This window comes from Rhinopithecus roxellana, chromosome 4 (genome assembly GCF_007565055.1).
Source record: "Rhinopithecus roxellana isolate Shanxi Qingling chromosome 4, ASM756505v1, whole genome shotgun sequence".
Lineage (NCBI taxonomy): Eukaryota > Metazoa > Chordata > Mammalia > Primates > Cercopithecidae > Rhinopithecus > Rhinopithecus roxellana.
The window spans coordinates 135125960-135145492 of record NC_044552.1 but is presented as its reverse complement, the minus strand read 5'-3'; the positions used below and the strand labels follow the sequence as shown (position 1 = coordinate 135145492).

At 35.8% G+C, this 19533-nt stretch overlaps 1 protein-coding gene across 1 annotated transcript in view; it reads right to left on the bottom strand.

The window, feature by feature from the left end:
* Nucleotides 1-398: 398 nt before the first annotated feature.
* LOC104655534 (adhesion G-protein coupled receptor G6) overlaps nucleotides 399-19533 on the bottom strand; it is a 119477-nt gene continuing 100342 nt past the window's right edge. Inside the window, 12 exon segments of the mRNA XM_030928968.1 lie at nucleotides 399-641; nucleotides 643-703; nucleotides 3486-3582; nucleotides 4797-5065; nucleotides 5763-5890; nucleotides 9470-9576; nucleotides 10949-10994; nucleotides 12567-12686; nucleotides 15007-15147; nucleotides 16864-17035; nucleotides 17998-18205; nucleotides 18755-18819. Of these exon segments, the coding sequence (XP_030784828.1) occupies nucleotides 399-641; nucleotides 643-703; nucleotides 3486-3582; nucleotides 4797-5065; nucleotides 5763-5890; nucleotides 9470-9576; nucleotides 10949-10994; nucleotides 12567-12686; nucleotides 15007-15147; nucleotides 16864-17035; nucleotides 17998-18205; nucleotides 18755-18819 (1657 nt within the window).

The window sequence follows — 19533 nt, the reverse complement described above, 5'->3', positions numbered from 1 at the left end:
ATCAACGGTAAATCTACAGGGGACAAGGATCTATAAAGAGTACCAACATTCAGCAAAACTGTGAAGAAGGTAAACTTGTCTGTGCATCCCTTTAAACTCCCTGTTCAGTTCTCAGCTAGATACTTCCCTTGCTCCATATTCATTCATGAAATAATATGCATTTATGGAGTACCTACTGTCTGCCAGGTACAGTGTTCTAGGTGCTTGGGATATATCACTGATAAAAAGGCAGAACTAACATTCTACCTCATTTATCTATTCAAGACCCTTTTAACAAGTGACCACACTGCACCTGGAACTATATTCAGCACTTGAAATAGTGACACAGAAACTAACATGGCATCTGCCCAAAAGTGAAGCTGCTTGCTAATATGACAAAATTAGAAAGCAGAGACTATTCATGTATAATTTATCTTACCTTGTAATGAATTGAAGATGGAGAAGAGGTACATGAAGGGGATATTTAAGGGGCCCCAGGCAAAGAATGCAAAACCCCACGTCATGCCCAACAGAAAGGTCAAGCTAACCACACTGCGCAGGTTCCTTAACACTTCTTCTCTCAGGGTCCGGTTGCTTCTCTTGCCATTCCTCCCACAGATCTGCACCATTACCACAATGAACATGGCAATGTTCAGAAAAAAACATGACTCCAAAATATCCAGCACAGGTCACATAAAATATGACTGGATCCTGAATCCAACAGCTTAGAAAGAAAAAATGAGAAAGTAAAAAGATGTATTACCATGTCCTGTTTACCTAAGACTTTTCTCAGCTTAGTTTGGGCTACTGCAGATTTTCCTCTCAAATGCCTTTAGAAAGTCACTTTACTTCCTTGGACCTCAGTTTCTTATTCAATCTCTTCATAGGTCTTTTGTTCATTTGTTTTTGGATGGCCATTGTCTTACTATCTAGGTAAGCCAGTATTACAAAGAAGACAAGGTGGCTTCCTGAATTCTGAATTGATATGAAAACACCTTGGTTGACTTGCTCCAAGCCATGTCTAACCTCCTTTTCTCTTGGGTGCCTGTACACTAAGAATGGGAAATTTAAAACTCATTTTTGGTCTCCTTTGTATTTAAGGAGTGGCTGTATGACATCGTTTTATAAAGTGATATGGAAGTAGAAGTCTGCCAAAGGATTTTTGGGAGAGCTATTACTGGTAGACTCAACTGGCAAGGCCCTTATTCCTTCTTCCTGCTTCAAACGTGCAAGTGAGCTATGGAGCTGCAGCCAGCATCTTCTGTCCAATGACAGAGTGGTCAAGCCACCTGCAGAGTTGTTGGCCCTGACATTTTTAGCCACAAAATCAATACCAGTGATTGCCACCACCGTGTTTCTTGTCATGTGCAGAGTAAACTACTCACTTAAGTCACAACTAGTTGTGAGTTTGTTACTGTGGTAAAATAATTACTATTAATATCATTGCTGTAGGTGAGGCAAGACCTTATTATAATTGAGATTAATATACAGATGCTTGTCATGCACAATTACATAGCTTACAATGATTACAAAACATCCCAGTGATATGGAGAAGAAGATACTTGATACTTAGAATATATAGACTGGATAGTAGATGAAAGAAATTTTAAAACTGTACTATATGCAAAGTTGTCAAATAATACAATTTGCAGATGTCCTAGTGCCTAATCAAGTCTATGGAAATTCTTAAGACACTTCGAAAATTGGATAAATGATTTAAAGCAATTATATTCATCTTGAAATTCTAGTAATTCATCTTGAAGTTCTAGCACAAATGGTTATTATTCTGGGCCATGTCTTCCACGTTGGAACATAATCTCCACAAGGCAAAAGCTGTCCTGCACATCTTTGAATTCTAGAAACTAACATGATTCTTGCATACAGTAAATTATCAACAAATGAAATTTCCTAATGGTATAGCAGTTTACTAAATGGTACTTTAAAGTTCTGAATGAGTTGATGAACATACTTCTAAATTCTCTTATTTAGAAATTATTTATTGATTTCTACTTTTAATGTATGTTGTTATAAATGTCCCTGAAACAATACAGATTGTCCCTAGAGCTAACGTTTCTTTTACACATAGAAGTTCTTCTAAAATTCTGGAATTCCTGACCTAACCCCATTATTTTTCCCTAGTTCTTGTGGGGTCTTTCGAGTGCCACTTTACAAATATATGAGAAGGGAAGACTGTGGAGGAATGGGACAGAGATTGGATAAGTGATGTAAGTGGGTTTGTTTGTTTTTAAGATGGAATCTCACTCTGTCACCCAGGCTGGAGTGCATGGCATGATCTCAGTTCACTGCAACTTTTGCCTCCCAGATTCAAATGATTCTCCTGCTTTAGCCTCCCGAGTAGTAGCTGGGATTACAGGTGTGTAACACCATGCCCAGTTAATTTTTGTATTTTTAGTAAAGATGGGATTTGCCATGTTGGCCAGGCTGGTCTCGAACTTCTGACCTCATGTGATCCACCCAGGTTGGCCTCCTAAAGTGCTGGGATTATAGGGGTGAGCCACTGCGCCCAGCTGTTGTAAATGTTATCCATCCATGAAATGTGCACAGATACGTGGCACTGTGGGTCTCATTTCAGAAATAGGCTCTTTATTCATTCGGTAATTTTTTCAATCAACATATATTTGAGTACCCATGGTGGATTAATAAAATATGAGAGCAGTAACTGCCCAAACTGAACAATACAAAAATCATAATCTCAATGATCTCAAAATTCTTTAACAACTTGCTGATCTCTCCATTCTCTAAATTTCTACATAACATTCCCATTGGCATTGCATCATTCACTCTCTGTCTGATACTACTATTTAACTCTCTTGAAGATGTGGGTGGGTTTGAGGAGGTGAGAATGTTATGAAATCTTCTGAAATAGAATGGGTCTTCCGAGGCTAAAAAAACAGTGTCTTAGGTATTTTCTCAATTCTTCCATATGACAGAGTACAATGTTAATACGAAAAAGTGTCTCAAACATTTCAGGGCATTCAACTGAATTAATCTGTGGTGTAGCAGAGACTTCGGCAGTCATGCGAATAAACATTAACCTTTTAAAATGAAAGCCCTGTTATTGCCATGGAAATTAACTAATGCTAAATTTCAGGAAACAAAGGATATCTACTCATCACAAAAAGTTGTTTTTTTTTTTTTAGTTATTTATTTTATTTTATTTTAATTTTTGATTGTTTCTATGTATGTATATATGTATGTATGTATGTATACATGTATGCATGCCTGTATCTCTCCCTTTTTTTTTTGAGACAGACAGAGAGAGACAGTGAGATACAGAGAGAGAGAGAGAGAGAGAGACACAGACGGGGGAGAGAGAGAGAGAGAGAGAGACAGACAGGGGGAGAGAGAGAGAGAGAGAGAGAGAGAGAGAGAGAGACAGACCAACAGACAGAAGGACAGGCAGAGAAAGAGAGTAAGACAGAAGACAGACACAGTGAGACAGACAGGCAGAGAGAGAGAGAGAGAGAAAAGTTTTTATTACTTACAATTCATCACCTTTTTCTTTCCCGTAACTTTCTTTTCCATAGACTTCATTTTTGTTTCTGCTTGCTAGAACAATTGACACCACTAAGGCAGGCAAACCTGTTAGAAAAACACCATGACACAAACTCTTTGAAGCATCTGAAACTGCTTCATAAGACTGCTAATGAAATGTAAAGAAGAGAGGTGAAAAGAAGAGAAATGCAAGCAAGTCAACATTCCATATCCCAGATTCAAACTTCTTAGAAATGGCAACTTGGTTAACAACATAATCCCCTCCTTGGGGTTCAATGTCCAACTCTAACTGGCAACAATCCAAACCTACTCTTAAATGACAGATATTTAAATAAAATTCTGTTTGCTTAGTGGGACTCACTAGAAAACCAGAACCTGATTTGTATCAAATCTAGCACTAGTGAAAGTGGTTTCATTAATTAAGCCTTGTTAGACTGGCAGAGTTTAGGCAGACAAGGTCATGACAGCCTATTCTGCCTCCTTCTATGTAAAGAAAACTCTTTAGGAAAAGTGGAGGAAAAGCAAGGGGTTATAAAGTCTTTGTAGCCTTCTCTCTCCAGAGATTAAGTATTTCCATGTATATTTCAGTGGGGAAAGTCTATGGCAGGCATCCCAGGTCTCCCAAGAGTGCGCTTATTGCCTCCTGAGGTGGTTTTGAAGGTCTTCAAAATAGGTCTTCAAAATATCTCTCACTTTTATATTTCCATCTGAAACAGACCTGTGAGAAAGCTCTAAAATGCCTGACTCAATATGAAACCTGCAAAAACAAAGGAGCACAACAGAAGATCTCAGACAGGTTAATTCAACCACCTATGTCTGACTGAGGACTCATGTTATTACAAAAAGTTCAAGGCAATAATCCTGTAAGTATTCTGGCTGCACATGCAAGAATAACATTCTTTCTCTGGTTTCCAAGACATAGGCATGTGTCTGGGGATGAGTGTAACTAGCCGTCTGAGCTGGCCTTTGTATTTTAAAGTATCATGGGAAAGACACCACTGTCTGCCAGCTGCTTCTTCAGACTTGGGTGGGCTGGCTCTGGGCTCAGGAAATAAGTTTGTGGTGACTCAGGAGTGAGGGCTTTTCCTTTACTCGTGTATATAGTGAGTGCTGTTGATGAGTTTTAAAAAATAAAGTTGTGAAGATGTCCCTTCCTTAGGCTATGTATAGCTAATCCATGGCATTCACAATTTTGAGGTTCCTCTTAATGGTGCTATTTTTTTTAAATAAGAATTTTTCCTATGAGAATCTGGCAATTTCATGAGGGAAAAACAAAGCCAAAAAAAATTGAAGAGGCTTACCCCAGCCAATGATGCAGAATTTTAGAATGTATCGGTGAATGTAAGTGTTAAATACTTTAACTAGAGCAATGTACATGTGAATTGCTTCTAGCCCCATCCAGGTAAAGGTTGCCAGAAGGAAGAAATGCAACAGAGCTGCAACAGCAATGCAAAGTCCATCCACATTGAAGGAGGTGATCCAGCCATCTAGGAGGAAGAGGAGATTCAGGAACAGCAGGGCTGCACTCAGGTTCATCAAGATTTTGGAGGGATAATCCCTTCGCAATTTCCTAAAAAATGAAAAAAGGAATCTATGACAGAACTAATACTGTATATCAATCTTTTAAGCACAGACCTGTATAAATTCATATCTTACACAACCCTGCAATAAGATAGGTAGCACCACCTTTCTGATGTGGTTCTGCTAAAAGGAGGGGCTAAGGATATTTATGAGTATTTGGCAAGTTATAAAGACTTTAAAAATATTAATTTACTTCAAAATTATTTCCAATTGTTTATACAATTCCCAGTTGGGTTTCAACAGAATTTTTTTTTAATCCAGGAAAAATTCTACAGTTATAAGAATGACATTTTTATTAAAAAATAATTTCCCTAAATTATTTGAACCTTCTTGATTTCTAATGAGTTAAGGATCTGAAAAAAATTGTTTCAGGACTAATTTTATAAGATTATAAAACAAATGTTTTCATGTTTTACAATACAGAAAGCACCTTATATAATTTTTACTTACTTAAATGTTAATAATTTCTAACAGATTCGAATGCATTTTTTAAACAGAAATACAGTAATTATAAATTAAAATTCTATAGCTGGAAAATTCATGTTGCATAATATATTTTATGAGAAACATGAACATTAGCATTGAACCACCCTACAGTGTATAAATGTTTTTCAAAGCCGAGGCAATTTTCTTATTCACATTTGGAACAGTTAGCAAAGGGTTTGGCAGATTAAAAAAATACTTACTCAAAAGCAACATATGTCAGGAGAGTTGCTGCTGAAAAAATAGCAGATATTCCACACCCAATATAGCTGATGAAAGTGAGGATTTTAGTGTTTCTTGCATCTAACTGTGAGGCACTTCTTGGAAGGTCCTACATAAAACATGGGAAGCAGCTGTAAGAATCTCTCTTCTCATGAGAATGGTTCTGTTTCACCAGAAAGTTCACTGTTAACATTAGAGCAGCTTACTTTCAGTGACTAAAACCAACAGTGTAAATCAATCTTAAAATTTCCATTTATTATATTATTTTCAATCAATAAACAAAAGAAAAAAAAGAAGCATTACTTCTGTAAGCGGTTACACATTGTTTTTCATCATTACCTTCTTTCCCAAGCTTTTTGCATACCGGTATAACCTGAAGATCAAAACCACCAGCACTGTCAACAGAAACTGGAGAGGAGACGGTTGCCTTGCATAATAAACCATCAGGCCTATTCCTAACAATTGCAGGGCTTGGGGCACCAGTTCAAATGGAGACCCTGGTAGTCTATACGGCCAAACCCTCAAGCCTTTAGGTTCCTTGCCAGGTAGCAAGTAGCTCAGCCAGAGGCTTTGCTAGTGCTATGACTGCCATGCTCTATGGGTAGTGCAGAGGCTCCTAATCCTGGTCATTTCAATGCTTGGTATGTATGAGGTGGGACAGTCTTTATTTTCATAAATGAGATGCCACTAAGAGTTTTGAGGGCCACAGATTTTTTTATTCCTATAGTACTGAAAGGATATAATTTAAATTGTTCAGAGCTGTTGTGGAGTGGAAAGAAGTAAATACTTTCCAGTGTATTCATATAAAGTATTAATTTCAATGCGCTAAGGGAGACTTACAAAGTCTGGACTTGGTAGGAAAATCTTTCTTTTCCTCCTTAAATGGGGGATTGGGATAGGAATAAATCTTGAGGTAAGACCAATCACTCAATTCTGGTTGGAGGAGAAAGGTACCTCCATTATATAGATGTTCAAAAATGGAGTGTTCTTAGAGAAGGGATGTATTGAATATCTAGTGTAAACTTTTACGTTTTAAATTATGGAGAAAATGTTTATGATTTTTCCTTCTATATGTGAATTGTCTTTAATTTTCATCGAAATGCCAATAAAATCTGCTACTCACACACAGGCCTTAAGTTGTGTGTGTGTGTGTGTGAGAGAGAGAGAGAGAGAGAGAGACAGAAATGTGGGTTAGTCTCAGGTTTCACTGATGCAGTAAAGAACAGGTACAGTATCTCTGCGACATCAAGCAATGCACAAAGTGATGGAATTCAGCAGAAGCAAAGGCTCAGAGTCTGAGGGGGCTTCCCCTATCTTCTTATCCCAGGAATCCCTTAAAATACTGGGAGAACACGGGACATCCAAGGTACATGGGATGGGGTTTGAGTCAGTGCCACTTGACTCACAGATAGGCTACCTCAACCAATGATTCATTAGCCCAGAGAGATGAATCATGGTTTTGAGAGATTGCCAAGTGATGTGTCACAAATCCTTGAAAAACCTATGACTTGCAAATCACAGTTAAATCCAGAATTTCAAATAGAAACTAAATAAGGCTGTTTATTGATACAGATTTATACACAATTTCATGTTGTTTTGTTCTTTTAGAGAATGAAAATATGAAAACTTTTATGATATAGCCAATATGAAAATGTACTAATCTTCATGAAAGCCAGTTTTAGTACAAAGAACTGTAGCAGAAGACATTAAATTCTGAAAATATTTGTAGATCAGAAGATATAATTATAGGTATGAGGTGCACTGTTTTAGCATCTCATATGGTGAATTGGTGAATGTGTCATGGGACAATGCAGACTCTGGGAGTATCTTATACAAGTGAATAAAGAGTTTTTAAGTCAGGAAAAACTCTTAACAAAATCTTGCTGGTCTGGAAAAACTGAAAAGATAAGAGAACAATACTAAAAAGGTTACATTGTGAAAAGATTCTCTACCAGCAATTTTTAATATTACAAAAACAGACAAGGTGGAAAATGGAAAGATAGCATGAACAATGCTTATCTTCATATATATACATATACATAAAATTAACCATTCAATCAAATGGCAGCAGAAAAAAAATACGTAATTACAAACTCATAATACAATTTAGAAGCAATTTAGAAGCATAATACAATTTAGCTCCTTATGAAGGAGCTGGCCATGTGAAGTCATGGGCAGGCAAACTCTGGCTGCATAAAAATCATCTCTGAAGACTAAATTTTGTTACGGTTATCTATTTAATATTAGACTTACAACATGCACACAGTTGAAATATTTAAATGAATTAAGCTAAAGCTTACATAGCTGAATGAGTGATCATGAAAAATAAGTGGTCTTTGAAAGAATGTCTGCTATCACTTTTGCAGAAAAGAGAACATGGAAGGAAATGGAACTTTCTTTTATAATTACTTAAGGAAAACATGCAACAGTTAATTGTTCATTTTCATGCTTTGGCAGCAAAAGCAAAATATTTGTATTTAGATAGTTAAAAAGGTATCTTTTATGATTCATCACTTTTTTTTAAATGACTTGTTCTTATTCTACAGAGCATTTATGTACTTGATTGTCAGGAAAATTACAACTAGAAAGGTTGCCATGACAGTGGCCATTTACATAGGCTGAGTAGATTCATGAGCCAAATACTACATCCCACAGATCCTCACAGCTTCCTCCCAGTCCCCACAGGAAGAAGGGTGCAAGATTTAAAGGCGGGAATAAACAAAACCTGACGTCTGTGATTCTAATTTGAAAAGCTTTGTTGCCTCAGCTCACATTACTCCTATCTCCTATTAAAAAAACAAATGTGGTTTGGTCCCTTTATGAAAACCATACAGAAATAAAGGCTATGCTACAACCCAGAGTGTACCTTAGAGACCAGAAAAGTGTCCGCAAAATCACAAGTATACCGGATAAAAGGTAAAGGAATAAATCTATGGATGAGTTCAAACAAGTCACTGGATGTATGGTGCATCTTAAAATTTGGTGAGATAAGAAAAATACAATGATGCAATCTAATTTTTGTTTAAAACTGTATGGCAAGCTAGCTAATAAGATAAAACAGGAGAATGGAAGAAGGAAGGAAAGAATGATATAGAGGCCTAAGAGTGACAGAAACATCATAACCATCATCTCTCTTGCAGCTCTGAAGTCTCCATTCTAACCCTAGTCACTAGTCTGCCCTAACAAACTGCAGTCTCTATGAGGGAGATCACGTGGTGCAGTACCAGGTACAAAGTAACGTTCAAATACATTGAGTGAGTGATAACATACGAAAATTTTTTTTTGATCACACTATTCACAATTCCCTTCCATGTTAGTAATACCCAGTATTTTCTTCTTTAACCTTCTCTCCCTCCCCAACTTGTCTCCCTGTCCATCTCCTTGATACTGTTTCTCTCTTAATTAAAAAGTTTCATGGGGATTTTCATGTTTCTGAGATTATTTATCATCACTGTTAATGCTACAGGATAAAAAAAGGGAGAAAGTTCTTTTCTCTAATTACTTTCACGTATTTTAAATATGTGATCTTTGCTAATTAGATTCTTTATTAAGAATTAAGATTCATGGTACAGATGAAAACTAATCAGGAAATAATTCCCAAAATACATAATCTAAAAATACATACAAAAAGGAGTATGCCATCCATAGTTATAGCATGTCAAAATGAGCTTAGAAATCCCCCCCTTACCATCAGAACTCCAAAATGTGTGAAGTGGTTACACAGACAGACCGTCTCACTTGCATCTGAATCTCTGTGTGCAACACATCCTGACGTGTTCCATCCTCCAAAACTTTCTGTTGAAGGAATCAACAAACAGTGTGAAAACAACAGGTCAGTGTCTTCTCTATAATGGATGAGACCTTCTATAGAGAAATTTGCCTCAGTCTCTTCTGCCATATAAAGTTTATCTGTAAAATGGATACCATTATGAAAGCTTTCAATGCTTAGAATAATTTGGATTCCTAGAATCATCAAATGTTAGTTCTGGGTTGGCAGTTACAGGTGATCTAATCAGTGGGTTCAAACTCGAGGGTTCCACAAATGTTTGATTCAAGTTTAATTTTTAACATATTTTAAAACAAACTTCCATAAAAAGAATACTCCTCTTCGAATACATTACACACTATGAACCAACGATTTTTTCCTGAGGGGTAATCTACATTTTCGTGAAGACATAATAACAAAGAAGGTTTGCTTTCTTAGAATGTGCTATTTATGTACACAGCAATCATTACTGGTGGTAACTGATAGTAAATGGCTTGAACCCACCTTATCTTACTTTTATGGTATAAAACGGAATATGAGCAACACATATTGTCAATGTACTGAATCCTTTTATTTAAAAAAGATTTTAAGATATAAAGTGATACTTTTAACTATGCAAATGAGTAAAGATCTTCTCAAAATTATGCAACTAAACCCCTCCACCAAAAAACACCTGTAGGACTATCAAAAAAAGTTTTCACCCTTTTCAGGCTGTTTGCATCAGCAAAGCAGCCTGCATTGATATCAGAATGAATCTGGCCACAATAATCCTCACAAGGGGACAAACAGAAGAGCCTTCTTTATTTGTACTTCCTTTCAAAGAGATTTCAACACCTTATGCCTACTGATTGATTCATCCCTTAATTTTGTCTTCCTTTCTTGACTGTCAAATCTAATGCTGCAGGCTGTTCATCTCTTTCAAGTAATACATATCCATTATAACCATTTCTATATTTACATTCCTTTAGTCAGCTTCTCACCTCCCTCATAACTGAAGTTCTGGAAGCTGGATTTTAAATTGTCTGCCTTACACATATCAAATAATCTCCTCAAATGTGTCTTAGAAGAATGAGATTAAGTGCACGTACACTTTTGTCAAAAGTAGCAATAAAATTGTATGCTGTATTTTACAAATAACTGATGTTAAAGAGGCTGTTCAACTGAAAAAATGAAAGAAAACACAGTGAAGTCTGCTTATTTCTTCTTGCAATGACTAAAAAGTTACGGAAATTAGAACTGACTTTCCAAGCTACCTAAACTAACTTTGCAACTAATTTGCCATTTACACTTACATTGTGACTCACTCTGGTTTGGGGTGGAATTAAAGGAAATGGGGGTGTCTAACAATGTTTAAAATTCAGTTGTTATCTATATTAAGACAACTAGTATTTTAAAACTTACTGTTTTTGTTCAGATCCCAGAAGGCACAGATGGGATGATGCACTTCCTATATTAACATAAGAATAAATACGTGAAATTGTGTTTAAAATGCCATGATTTAAATATGGCAAAAAAATAAAAACACAAAGGGTTTCACAAAGAAATAGATTAGTATTAACATGCCAATTCAACCTAAAAACATCAGGCAATTTAGGAGGATCTTCTTCTCTCCCATAGAGAATTCAAGCAAAAATCAACTTTAACCTCATAAGGAATCACACTAACTACTCATTTATCTGTAGGTTACTACAAATGTCCCATTCATTAAATATATTGATTCTACTCTCATTCTCAGCATTTGGAAAAGCTCTTGACACTACAATTTCACATCATCTTCAAAATTCTCCTTTATGTCTGGGTATTTACATAAACAAATTGAAAACAAGGACTCGATGAGATACCCGTAGACTCATGCTCACAGTAGCATTATTCACAAGAGCCAAAAAGTAGAAGCAACCCAAGCGTCTATCGATGGAGAAATAGATAAACAAACTCTGGTATATACATACAATGAAATACTCTTCAGCCTTAAAAAGGAAGTCAATTCTGACAGATGCTACAACATGGATAAACCTTGAAGACACTATGCCATGAAATAAGCTAGTCACAAAGGACAAACACTATATGTTTCCACTTATATGAGGTATTTAGAGTAGTGAAATTAAGAGACAGAAAGTAGGATGGTGATTGCCACGTGCTATTGAAAGGAGAGAAGAGGGAATGGGTATTTAATGGGAGAAGAGTTTCAGCTGGGGAGATGGATAGTGGTCACGGTTGCATAACAATGTGAACACAATGCTATCGAACTGTACACTTAAAAATGATTAAGATGATACATTTTATATTATGTATGTTGCACAATTTTTAAAAATCTTCCTTCATGAATGAAGGGGCTGAAACAAAGGAGGCCAAAGTGTTGAACACAGAAGTCTAAGACGGTTCGTGACATAGGAGGCTAGATCTTAGGTGATTTGGCTTTCAATCCTCAGCACACTCATTTCCGGCCTGCCTTCCTGCCTATCTAATACATGGCAGAATCATGATGAGGGCCCTTTAGAAAAGTGAGAAAAACCTGTTCTTGGGCCATCTGGGACAATACAGAACTTCCATCTAATTTTATGAAACAAACAGATGACAAGGGTAATGAAGCAACAAGAAAAGCAACATTTGCAAAGACTAAACAACTGCCAATCTCTCAAAACATAAGTCCATCCTCCCCTGTTTCTTTCATACACAGAAATACAAAGAAACAACCAATACCTCTATTGGCAGAATTGTGCAACTACATTTGCATCTAATTTATTTGAAGCAATATATGTTGTATCTTAAAAAAAGAAGCTCTTCTCTTCACTTCCCTTCTCTTTCTGATTATTGAGTCCTAGATAAAACTAACTTCTCCAGCTGCTTCAATTTACTGTGACTTTAAAGCACTACCTGACCAGCTGTTCTCTCTTTATGGAAAACTGGGTCCTATTCCATAAAAAAGGGTCAGTTACTTTTTAACATGTAGAAAAAAAGGCCCCATTAGTATCTTAAATAGTCCACCTCTGTCCAAATCCTATTGGGAGCATTTTCTTACCTGAGTTCTTGTATGTTTGATTTTTATTTGAACAGGATCCTTCAGATTCTGGATAGTAATGTTTCCAATACTGCACGCCATCACATAACTCACTAAGGTTTTTCTTTGGGGTCCTACATCCTTTTAAAGAAAAAAAAAATCGCGTGTATCAGTCAGAAGTACACACTTTTATTTTAGTTTGGTGCTCCAAAATAAGCAAACTGTCAGCAAGTTTTACACTTAAGATCTTCAGTTCTAGAACATCCTGTTTATCACATCAAGTTGCTGGCTTTCCTGAAGGAGGTTTGCTACTTCCCTTATTATAATAAATACATTGAGGGAATGCTGGGAGCCAATATTGTAAGACTGAGTTCATGAAACTACATTCTTGATTGTGGTGACTGATGTCAGCCAGTTAACATCTGAAACAATGCAGACTCTTAAATAATATAAACTCATAAAACGCTGTGAAACAATTAGATCATTTCCCTACTCTAGAAAATAGATGCTGTTTTCTTTCAGAGAAGTATAAAGAAAATATGGTGTGAAAAATAAAAAGCAATACATCTTTCACATCCATGCCAACAGCTTGACATGTTTACTAACTTATATCTAAAAGTAATACTGGATTCAAGTCCCATCCAGGACATCTACCTTCTTCTCTCATTGTTTCCTTGCCAGCATCTGCGGGTTTCACTAAGGAATAAGGCTGTCAGGAAATCAAATCTGTCCCATAAAATGGTATGGACCAATAAGCATTCTATTCAGCAAGTTCATCTCTATTTTTTTCTTTCCCTTGTATTTCTTGTCAAATCTCCTGAATTTCTCTTTATATCACAGCTTACAAATCAGTTGTTTTGGAATAATCACAGGATAAATTCTAAATAAAATTCAGCATTCAGAATATAGCTTTTTACTAATTTTGTGTGGTGGTCACTATTAAACTCAGCTATTAAATAGTGATACTCAGCCTTTCAGTAAAACACAAAACAACACCATCGTACCTTGCCCTCTATGATAGGGGAGCACCACAGAACCTTTAAAGTTTTTTCATTCTCTAGTAAATTAACTTTAGAAACTGAACATACGCTTCCCTTTTTTTTTTTTTTTTTTTGTTTTCTTAGAGACGGGTCTCACTATGTTGGCTTGATTGGTCTTGAACTCTTGGGCTCAAGCAATCCTCCCTCCTCAGCCTCCCAAAGCACTAGGATTACAGGCATGAGCCACTGCACCTGGCCAGATATGCTTCCTAATAACAACTTTGGTAGGGAAATATCAAAGGAGAAGGAAACAATGATGTGGAGATGACTCAAAACAATGACAGATCCTTGCAAATCTAAGAGTTGCAAATTTAAGAGTGCAGGGCTAAACCTCACCCCTGCACTGGACCCCCTTTCTGTACCATTCACACTTTGTGACACCTACTGCATTTTTATACTAGTTTTAAGGTAACATTGTCATACACTTTAAATTCCATAATTTTTAAAACTGCAGTTGTATATGTTTATAGCTATTAAATCCTTCAGGATAAATTACACGTTTTTATATAAAATATATAAATTGCATTCATGTAAGTCACAAAATTTGTATAGAGCTGGTTCCTAAAACATTTGTTGATAAAATTTTTAAATTTTGGAATTAATTACTGTCAAGGATTCCATGGTATTCTTTTCCTTGACTATATCTCTACTTGGCTGTTCCTCTACATATGATATATAAAGGCAGATCTATTACAAACAATTCTCTGGCCTTGAGACTTGCTATTTTCTTTTATATAAGTCACATTGTTCAATATGCAATGATATCTTGAATTTAATAGATATGTTTTATTTTTTAAAAAGGGTCCAGCAAAACTGCTCTTGATCAGGTTGTACTTGTAAAGGCAAACAGAGGTCACCAGTGTTTGCTGGCAGTGGGCCTTCTAGAATCTAGAAATGATGCCAATAAAAATGATAATATGTGCTTAGCACAATGCCATCCTACTCTGCGGATGTGTAAAGACCAAAGGTCACTTGAAATACTAATGGGAAAACTGATTAAAGCCAAGAATGCTGCTCATTATGTAAACAGTGCTTCCTGCTGAATTAAAGAAAAAAAAAAACCTTTCCTTTGGTGTGCAATTTCTTTAACTCTAAAGGCCTAAATGATTGGAAAGCATAAAATATTTAATGAAAGTAATAATTAACAGTCTTCACTAATTCAATTTCTAATTGTTTAATGCAAGCCTTAGCCTAATACTTGAATTATTTTAAAAATTGAAGTACATACAACTTGTTAATAAGCATATTATCTGAAATAAAATATTTCAACAATTACATTAAAAATTTTCATTTTTGAAAATGCAGTAAATTTTTCTAAACCTTCTGATATATTTCAAAGGAATCTAAACTTTTGTTTTTCTCCTTTGAGCAAAGATACTTCATTTGCAATTGAAAAATAATAATTTAATGAATGTGCTTACCTGGAAAAGTCCAGTTTTGTTGAAGAAAGTAAACTGTGCTCTTCTGACTAATACAGAATCTTCTTGACTTAAATTCTCAAGTAAGTTTGGAGGCAAAATTACAGACGCCAGTGGATCCACTTGTCCACTCTCAAAATCCATCTGTCACACACACAGAGATATATTGGTCAAGTAATCATAATTAAATGGTAATAACTTTATTCCACATGCATAGTTAGGAGAGTGAACAATTGCAAGTTCAAATTAGCCAGTACCAGGACTTCCCTTTGTATCTACAGTAGTCACTGCAACTCCTGGATAAACCCCTACAGACAGAGCTGTAGATCTCATTTGGGTTTTACAAGTGTGTCAAAGGAGAAAATGCACTGATTTTAATTAAGACATAGGAAGAAATCTACAAATCAGTCAACATTTTCAAGTATAAGAATTAGATTTACCAGCAGCAGATTTTGAGGTTTTCTCAAAACACATAGTGAAAGATAATAACTATGGGAGGAAGGGGCGAGGGAGAGAGAGAAAGAGACTGAAGTTAACTTGTTTATTTCAGACTGCATTAAAATTTTATGAACACTCTCAGATAGCATTTTTCCTGAAACCATAGCACAAGGCCAAAGAAAGCTTTCTTGCAAATTGTCTTGGAATAAGACTGAAGTTGACTGAGTTTTACTCTTAAAATGTGAAAGAGAATTACCCAAAAGAGCCTGTAATCTAATGGAGAAAAAAGGTCTTGCCTGTATCCTGATTTCAGGCTTTTTATATTTTCAGTTTGTTCTATCTCCACAGTTAAAAGATAGATTGCGCTTCACATACTATACTCTCCCAGGTCAAGGACAATGCTTCATTAATTTTGTTTGCTCTGGTGGCTAACAGTGTCTGGCATGTAGTAGGAACTTGAAAATTCTTTGCTTATGCATTGCTTGAACATGTTGAAAAGGTTCTCCATTAATCTAGCCCCAGCGTATGTGTCCAGCCGTACTGTCACCTGCTATCTCAGACTTCTACATCACATGTTCTCAGAGTGTGATATTTAGACCAGCAATGTCTAAGGAACTTGTTAAAAGTGCAAATTTGGTGGGCCTAACCAGAACCTACTAAATCAGAAACTCCTGGAGTAGGTCTCAGAAATCTGTTTTAACAAGTCCTCCAGTCCTCCAGAAGATTCTTTTTTTTTTTTTTTTTCTATTGAGACAGAGTCCTGCTCTGTCGCCCAGGCTGGCGGGAAGTGGCATGATCATACTCACTGCAACCTCCATCTCCCAGGTTCAAGTGATTCTCGTGCCTCAGTCTCCCAAATAGCTGGGACTACAGGCATGCACCACCATGCCTGGCTAACTTTTTTTTGGTATTTTTAGTAGAAACAGGGTTTATCATGTTGGCCAGGCTGGTCTCGAACCCCTGGCCTCAAGTGATCCACCCACCTAGGCCTCCCAAAGTGCTGGGATTATAGGCATAAGAGACCACACCCAGCATTCTCCAGAAGATTCTAATGTTCAGTTTCAGAACCACTGGCAAAGAGAATGTACCATGCTTCTTTTCACCTTGGGGCCCTTAAAGCTCTTTCCTCTAACTGAACTGATGCTCACCCCAAGTATGGTGGCCCCTACTCATGCTTAGCTCCAGTAACCCCTCTTGTAGAAGGTAAACTGACCTCCCCTGTCACCCAGATTATGAAAGTATACTCACTCTGAGCTCCCACAATACCTTATGGCTACTGCTCTAGTTAAACTTAGCCAACATTCAGACCTGCTTGCCACTTCATGGACCAAGACCTCTTGGAAGCAGCAACTGCTAAGTGATCAGCAAGTTTTTATATGTCTAAGTAATTAATTAAAATGAAAGAAACCACTGGCTCATTACCTGGAAATATGATTCATTATTGCTTGGAAGACCAATGCTAAAATTTGAAATTGCATTTGTCCCTGGTAACAGGGATGACACGCCAAGAGCCAAGTTCCGAGTTGTAATATTCACATGTGATGTGCTATTTAGGTCTATCTTGAAGGCCAATTCATCAATTGTTTTTAAAGCTCTAAAGAAATGACAAAAATACCACTATTAAGTAATACGATATTTTAGATTCTTAAACAAACATGTTTTGCTGCATGGCAAAATACAAACAAAATAAAGTTGTGTTCAGATTTTCTGATCTTAACATGAACACCCATAAAATTACCCCAGTCCATAGTGATATCTGTTAAAACATGGAATCACAGGGATGGATAAATCCTCAAGAGAAATATCTGCTTTAAAGAAAATCAACAATTAAATCATCCTGAACAAATACTGTTTTTCATTTGTTTTGGTCTCTCTTTTCTCACATAAAAAAGCATCCTCCCTACCTTAACGGCTTATCAACAATCAAAGGAAATAATGCGATAAAAGTGTTTTGTGAACTGCAAGACACTAAAAAAAGTTTATATTGTTATGTAGATTGTTAGAAAATACATTTTTAACAAATATAAAATTTTCTTCAGAGAAATGTAGAAGGGAAGAAAGAGAAAAACATTAAATATTTTAATATTATACATTAAGTGAAGCAATTAAATACAAATTGAATCATATAAATACAGGTACATTTTCATCTGCCCCAGCGTGTTCATTTCAGAAGTCCAACAATCATGTGGCTGTGGCTGTCAATGGCATAGTTCACAGTATAGTGGAGTTACAATGACCAGTTATGCATAACTCTACTGGTCAACTAAATTTAGAATTTTAGAATTTTTAAACTAAATTTAGAATTTTCAAATAAAAAATGAAAGACTGCTTGTGCTTTCTAGGGCTATGTATATTGTAAATTGTATTTCTCAAAAAAAGACCATACAGAACTTTTAAGTTCACATTGTGAATGACCTTGCTTAACTATGAATGACTATCAATACATCTGGCAGAGATTTGAATTCTAAAATCTGGGCACGAAGTATTCAGATAGGTGAGAAATCATGTAATATCATTATCCAATAAAATTTACTCTCCAGAAAAAAAAATACTTACTCAGAAGAAGACTCAAGCAAGTCACTGTCTGAACTGCTTAAGATATTAGAAAATATATTCATTAGAGTTGAGCCAAGTGTTATATCAATGTTTTCTTCTTTATTCACAATTCTTTTGACCTGTTCCACAATGTTGGTAATATTGGCTGAGGTTAAGTTCTGCCCATCAGCAGTTAAATTTAAAATCTGGTTAGCAACTTCATTTGCTTCTAAAACAAAGGCAGAAGAAAACAACACTAAGTTTTAAGATATTTGGAGCATTTCCAGGAATCCAAAGTAGAGTGTAACATTTCACTTTACAGTTGAAGCAAGGAAGTGAGATTTTCCTGTGTATACCTCATCCCCATATTCACAAGGCAATAATATTTCTTTCTATGCAGAGACTAACTTCTCTCTTTAGTAAGATACAAATAACTTGGAGGGATGAACACACAAAGTTCTAAGAGAAACATCCCCAGAATCACTGAATAAGGGTAATTTGCTCTTTAAAATTAATGCAAACTACAAAACATTGATACAAATATCAATTTATATATTAGTTTTGTCTTCTCTAGATTTTCCTATTTTTAATCCCCTACAGAACAGAAAGTTAAAATGAGAGCAAAAAGTATTTTCTGTCTTAAGTGAAATAATCATTTGCCTTTTAATATGAAAACAGTATCACATAGCACAAGAATATTCCTGAAGACAACGAAAACCATGAAGCCTGAAGTCATGTCATTTTGTCCTTGAGAAATAAAGGAAAATTGCTCACTTACTTGAACAGTTGGAGATATCAGGAGGTCCCCAGTAGGTTACCGTTGGGTTGGTAGCATTGTAATAACTATGGAACAAAATAGGTATTTTAAATATTTGATATAACTGATATTATTTTGTACTGTTTAAAGGGATTTTTACATGATGTATACATTTATTACAATATGATCAATGGCTAAGCTTCCCTTTAAGACACTGAGCTTCTCACTGTTTCCATTTTAATTCTCTTTTTATCTCTGGACCTGTTTACGTGTCTACGTTCTGTCTCTCTAGCCTATTTCTGTTTACCACCCTATCTATACAATGTTCTCAAATTCTTTCCATTTCTCCACCTCATTCTTCTCACCCTTCCTTATTCTCTCCTCTCTCACCCCAGTTTGTTTCTTCATTTGTACTATTTCCTTCTACAAGTTTTCTTTTCCTGTTTTCCTATAAATGATATTAGAACTGAAAAAATTAGTTAATAACTTTTGGGATTTGCCTTGATTTCTAGGTAAGTTTCCTTTGAAAATAAAACTATAATGCATTGAAATAAATTCCATGCTAAAAATTCTTATGGGGAAAAAATCAGTAGCACGCAACATAGGAACAATATACCAGCAATATCCTAACCTAGGATACGCTGGTCAAGTACTGCTTTAAGAACTTTACAGGTAAAATCTGATTTTGAGTTCACATAACTCTGCAAAGCAGATTATAAACCACATCTTACAGAAGATTAAATGGAATTTGATAAATCAATGAATTTTCCAAGTTCTCACAACCAGGAAGAGATGGAGCC